The sequence below is a fragment of the Crocuta crocuta genome, unplaced genomic scaffold (genome assembly GCF_008692635.1).
Source record: "Crocuta crocuta isolate KB4526 unplaced genomic scaffold, BGI_CrCroc_1.0 scaffold318, whole genome shotgun sequence".
NCBI classification, from domain to species: Eukaryota; Metazoa; Chordata; class Mammalia; order Carnivora; family Hyaenidae; genus Crocuta; species Crocuta crocuta.
In genome coordinates, this window is record NW_027531425.1 from 239,924 (window position 1) to 245,875 (window position 5,952).

Sequence of the window (5,952 nt, forward strand, 5' to 3'; positions counted from 1 at the left end):
TCCCTCCCTCTAAAAAAAAATTAAAAAAAAAAAAAAAAAAAAAAAAGAAATGTGTTTTCCTGAAGAAAGATAAAGCCCAGCAAAGCAAGGCGTTTAAGGTAAATCAGAAAGAAAAGGCCAGGAGGTCTGACTTGTCCTAGACTCTTCCTGAAAACTCATCCTTCCTCCCTCCCTAGCAGGGGGTGAAGGACTGAGGATGAGGAGGAGAGACTTTACAGAAGGAAAAGAAAAAGATTACTGAAAAGTTTAGGGGGGGGGAAGGACCCCATGGAAACTGCTTGTCTGTTGTTACTAGGTGTTCTTTCTTGCCCACAGCCCAGTCTGAGGCCAGGATGTACTTACTGACGCAGGCCATCAGGTCATGGAAGATATCCTTGGGGAAGAGAGGGTGTTCCAGCCCCCGGAAGTAAAGCTTCAGGACGCCAGCAATGGAGTCCATGTCATGGTCATTCTGGTCCCCAGCCAGGGGGTCCTCTCCTGAGGATAAGCAGCCCCCCAAAAAGGAAAGAGAGAATGAGAGAGGTAAAACCCCACAGAACAAAGCAGAGGTGGTGGGAAAGGGCTGACTTTCCAAGTTCCCATCAGAGTCCATCAGCTCTCTGCCCAGCATGGTAGCCATGAGTAGGATCGACCAGGGACTAGATAAAGCAAAGACTGCTTAGGTTCAGGGGCCCCAAGCCTAGAAGAGGGCACAAGGGTCCATTAGGATAAATTGGATTGTGCCAGGCTAGCTCAGGGACATTCTGTCTGGGCTGGGCTGGGACATTGCAACAGGCCCTCTCACAAGAATCATGAAGCCAGGCTGGGACTGAGCCCCTGGGGAAGGAAAATGAGGCCAAGGAGGCTTGCCACTCTGACTCGCTCTTACTCCTCCTGGCTTGCAACAAAGGACACCTACTTACGGGAGAACAATCATGCTGGAGCTCCCTATGGAAGATCTCATATCAGATGTAATTAGATTTAATGATAGGACCAACCTCAAATTGAAACTATATATATCCATTACAGTGACGGAAATTGCCAAAGCTTGCCCATTACCTTAATAGTCCACAAGATAATAAAAGGGCTACGACGAACAGGCGCATTAGCCTTGATATTAACTGCCACCAAGGGCTCTGGATGAAGCCATAAGCCGCCCAGATATCATAGTTAACTTCCTGGGTTTTGGCAGAGCATCCACAGGCGAGAGGCATGATGAGTGGGCCAAGGAGGGAGCCACGATGTGCCCTGGCGTCTCCCTGCACGTGCTGGGGAACACCCCACGAGAGACAGCAGGTGCCGGGCTGAAGAGCCCAGGTGCCTCCCCGGGAAGACAGGGAGGAGCCACGGGAGGAGCCACACCTAGGGGGCTGGCAGACATCTGGGCTTACCTTCAAGCCCTCTTCCTTACCTCTCTCAAAGGCATTTTTGATGTCATTCACTTCCACCTGGGATCCCGACACCCGGAAGATTCCTTCATGCTGTAGTCCTGGAAAGACAGGGAAAAGTAGTCAAGGAGGAGAAGAAACAAAAGTCACAGCCACAGCTTCACGCTCGGTTGGATGTCTGTGTCCTCCGGCCAGCATGCATTTAAGCACCATGTCTCTGTCCTTCAGCCCAAAGGAGAAAACATGTGCAAGGAGAAGTCCCCGGAATGGGTAGATATGAGGCATAAACAAAGCAAAGAAGTCTACCCCATGTCTCCATTTCTTATTCGGAGGGAGACCGGGAAGCAGGATCCTCCCCCTGCCTGTGCCCCTCTCTTCCCATCCGCGAAGTGATGAAGCGACCCCTGGCACCTTCTTATTACCCCCTGCCAGGAACGGGCACCGGGGGTACGGCAGGCAGGCCCTAGACACCGTTGGAGGAGTTTCATAAGGCCTGTCATACAATTACTGCTTTGGCTGTCCCAATACTGTTTGGCTCTGCTAGGGCACAGTGTTCTGAATATTCAGGAAAGACAGAAGACAGGAAAAGGCAAGTGATCAGTCAACACACAGTATTGTCAGGTACCCTGCTGGTTGCTGGTCCTTGACCGCAGCTCGACTCAAAGGCAAATATGCATAGATGTCACAGTGTGATAATGGGCATAAAACTGTGTCCACTTGGGTTTTCTTAGAGTAGAAACAATCACTAAAGAAAATAATAATGCATGTGCAGGGATTGCTGCTAAAAAAATGCTTTCGCAGAAATAAATCAACACGTTTTCACAATAGCCATCAAGGTAGGGGTCACTAGCAAGCCCATTTTCTAGATGATGCAAGGGATGAGTGATGGCCAGCTTTGGGTTATACAGGTGACAAGAACCAGAGTCATCAGGCCTTCTGGTTGTAATCATGTACTCACTCCTCAACACCAGGTTTGTGGGGCCGACCAGAGGGAAAATGCAGAGAGGGCAGGAACCCACTTGTTAGTCTGAACAAGGATGTGGCTCATGATCCCACACAAGGGACTGCAAAGGTGGTGAGAGATCTAGGAAGCATGTCCTTAGAGCTGGCCCCAGGGGTCAGGCCAAACGAGTGTCTGCAATCATATGAGGCTTGTCAGCCTTTCTAAGCCCTGTGTCTCTGTCTTGGGCATCTTGTCCAAGTTCCTCGGGAATGGCACGATTCATCAAAAACTCTGACATGTCAGGGAAATCTCAAACAAATTTCTTTTTAAGAGAAAAAGGGTAGAGGGGCACCTGGGTGGCTTAGTCGGTTAAGCGTCCGACTTTCGCTTAGGTCATGATCTCGCGGTTCGTGGGTTCGAGCCCCGCGTCGGGCTCTGTGCTGACTGCCAGCTCAGAGCCTGGAGCCTGTTTCAGTCTGTGTCTCCCTCTCTCTCTGACCCTCCCCTGCTCATGCTGTCTCTCTCTCTCTCTCCTAGAAATAAATAAAAAAATATTAAAAAAAAAAAAGAAGAGTAGAATTGCCATCGTTTTAGGGCTACCCTCTCGGGGGAGGAGTGACTGGATTCTATCGGCTAGACCTTTGAACGTGAATCACATAGGCCAGGACTATAATCTTGAATCCAACTGAAGTAATATTAAGAAGCAAGAAGGGGGAATTTAATTACCTGGCTTGTAATAGGACTTAAGTTGTTTGCTCCTCCTCTAAGGGAATCTCCAGAATATTCCTCAGAGAGAGGCAGACAATGTGAAAACCCCATTAGTACCAATGTAATAGCACCATATTAGTTACCAATGGAATGTAACAGCCAAATAATGGTGTTTAAACACAGAAGGTAAACAGCAAGTGTTCTGATAGAAACACACACCCTGTGACTTGTCAAAAATCCAGTATAGTATAAAGAAATGTCATCTCAGGGGCCAGACTACTCAGTGTTCTAGGTGAAGCCAAGAATTTCCTGAGAGAGGATCACTTCGGTATTTTTTACTAGATTTGACCATCAGCGCAAAGCCACCTTGGCCCATGGGCCCAGGCCACGAGGAAAGCAGAGAGGAACTTCCTGGAAGTCAGGCCTGAAACACACAGAGATCCCCTTCCGTCTGGTTCCCACTTCGCCTCGGGAACTTACCGTGTAGAAAGATCGCTATAGGTTCTTGGTCAGCAGACAGAATCTTCAAAGTATCTAATCTAATGACACTGAAAGTCGAAACACTGATAAATGGTTGGTTTTCAGAAGTAAAGGGGAAAAGCACTGGGCTTCTCATGAGAATACAGGTAAGGCCTCATCGGACAGACTAACCTGACCCCTCTGTGATCTTTTTCATTTGTTTTTAGGGCATGCAAACATGAAGGCATAAAACCACTCAGACGAGGGTAAGTTACCGTATGGAAGCAGCACAGAACCTTCCATTTTGCACTGGATCCAGCTGTTGTCAAGAGGTACTCTCTATCAGAATTCTTGAAATGGTGGCTACAGTACTGGCCCACGTTACTTGGCTCCCTTGCGCGTAAAATCAGTGGGGCTTTTGCCTCCTGATTCAGTCTGTCGTTCCCCAAATTGCTCTCCTTTAAGTGTTCCTGGATCACCCTGACACTAGTTACGGATGAGCCTCAGCTTTCTCATCTATACAATGGGAATGATAAAATCTACCTCTCAAGGAACACGAAGTTAGTAAGGAGGTACAAATTCCAGCAGTTGGTGGGTCATAGACCGTTTTGGGACTGACAAGGGTTGGAGATCCTATCTCCATGAAATGCACATGCACAAAAATTTTAACCCTGATTTATGGGGAATTTAGAAATACCTTGAATCCCTATTTGGGGGGGAAAAGTTCAATTTAGCTTAAATGTTTTTTAAACAACTACTGTGTACTATGGTGTTCCTGCCTCCCCCGCCAAAGCAACAATATGTTTGTCTATTTTTTCGGTTCAGGTCACAATCTCACGGTTCATGAGTTTGAGCCCTGCATTGGGTAAGCTTGAGCCCTACCTCTGGTAAGCACAAGCTCTGCTTCTCTCTCTTTCTCGGCCCCTTGTGGGATTCTCTCTGTCTCACTCTCTGTCCCTCGCTCACTTGTGCCCTCTCTCAAAAAAAAAAAAAATTACCAAGAGCTGCATAGTATTTATCTACAGCTCTTGTCTTTATACTTACAGTACAGGATCAAAATACCGTTTTCAGGGGCGCCTGGGGGGCTCAGTCAATTAAGTGTTTGACTTTGGCTCAGGTCAGTATCTCACAGTTCATGGGTTCAAGCCCCACATAGGGCTCTGTGCTGACAGCTCAGAGCCTGGATCCTGCTTCAGATTCTGTGTCTCCCTCTCTGTCTCTGCCCCTCCCCTACTCACACTCTGTCTCTCTCAAAAATGAATAAATGTTAAAAACATTTAAAAAAATATACTGTTTTCCAAAGTTACTTAGATTATTTTCTTCTTCTTTCACTGGTTATGCTGATTTACTGTTTGTATTCCACTTGGAGTTTTACCCACATCCTTGTTTTATTTATCTGTTTATTTATCTTTTGAATATGGGAAACACTAATGTAGTTCTAAAAGTCACAATTAGGGGCGCCTGGGTGGCTCAGTCGGTTAAGTGTCCGACTTTGGCTCAGGTCAGGATCTCATGGTTCATGGGTTCAAGCCTCATGTCGGGCTCTGTGCTGACAGCTCAGAGCCTGGAGCCTGTTTGAGATTCTGTATCTCTCTCTCTCTCTGACCCTCCCCTGCTCATGCTGTCTCTCTCTCAGAAATAAATAAAAAACATTAAAAAAAAAAAAGTCACAATTATACAAAAGCAATATTCAGAGAAAATGTCACTTCCCTCCCATCTCCCACCCCCCCATTCTTTTTATCCCTCTTCCACGCATATCCTGTAGATAAACAATCAAATATTAGTTTCTGGATTCATCCCTCCTGTATTCTTGCCGAGGTGTGAAGACACACGTACATTCTTATATCGTCTTTTTTGTACAAAAAAGGCAGCATGCTATCAATACTTTTGTACTGTGCTTTTTTTCGCTTGACAACATGTTCTGGAAATCTTTCCATGTCATTTCACAGAGACCGTGCTCCTTCCTGTTTCGTAACTGCCCAGGATTCAGATGCACCATAGTTGATTCAACCACTCTTCTGTGTGAGGGCATTTAGGTTGTTTCTAATATTTTTACAAATGAGACTGCAACCCATAACCTCGGGCGTGTGTGTTTTTGTATTGTTGGAGGTGCCTCTTCAAGGTGAACTCCCACAAGGGCTGCTGGGTCAGAAGATGTGTGCATATGCAGCCCCATTAGACACGTCAAGTCCCCTCCAGAAGGGCTGTGACAGGTTGCAATCTGACCAGTGCTGTGTGAGTACACCTGTTTCCCCAGAGCCCCCCCCCTAGAAAATGTCCCATATGCACCGTGCATGGATGGGGGCAGGGATGGGCACATTTGAGTCACGGTATCTGGACTCATGTCCTCCTCAGCTACCCCACAGCTCCCACTCTGGGCCTGGCCACTGTCGTGTCTTCCCAGGGTGGCTGCAATAGCCTTTTTCCTCCCATGGCCTTATCTCCATAGAGCTGTTTTTTTTAAAGCTCTCTGTC

At 47.1% G+C, this 5,952-nt stretch overlaps 1 protein-coding gene and 1 long non-coding RNA gene across 10 annotated transcripts in view; one reads left to right on the forward strand and one right to left on the reverse strand.

The window, feature by feature from the left end:
- SRGAP2 (SLIT-ROBO Rho GTPase activating protein 2) overlaps window positions 1-5,952 on the reverse strand; it is a 243,244-nt gene that overhangs the window by 29,653 nt on the left and 207,639 nt on the right. For all 9 annotated transcript variants that reach the window (XM_077772041.1, XM_077772039.1, XM_077772040.1 and 6 more), the window contains exons 14-15: window positions 1,391-1,468; window positions 343-477 (exon numbers count right to left, since the gene is read on the reverse strand). In XM_077772041.1, the coding sequence (XP_077628167.1) occupies window positions 343-477; window positions 1,391-1,468 (213 nt within the window). The remainder of the gene's footprint in view (window positions 1-342; window positions 478-1,390; window positions 1,469-5,952) is intronic.
- Window positions 3,714-5,952, forward strand: part of LOC144238259 (uncharacterized) — a 4,670-nt gene continuing 2,431 nt past the window's right edge. The window contains exons 1-3 of the long non-coding RNA XR_013337048.1: window positions 3,714-3,809; window positions 4,303-4,364; window positions 5,587-5,712. This is a non-coding gene — a long non-coding RNA (uncharacterized LOC144238259). The remainder of the gene's footprint in view (window positions 3,810-4,302; window positions 4,365-5,586; window positions 5,713-5,952) is intronic.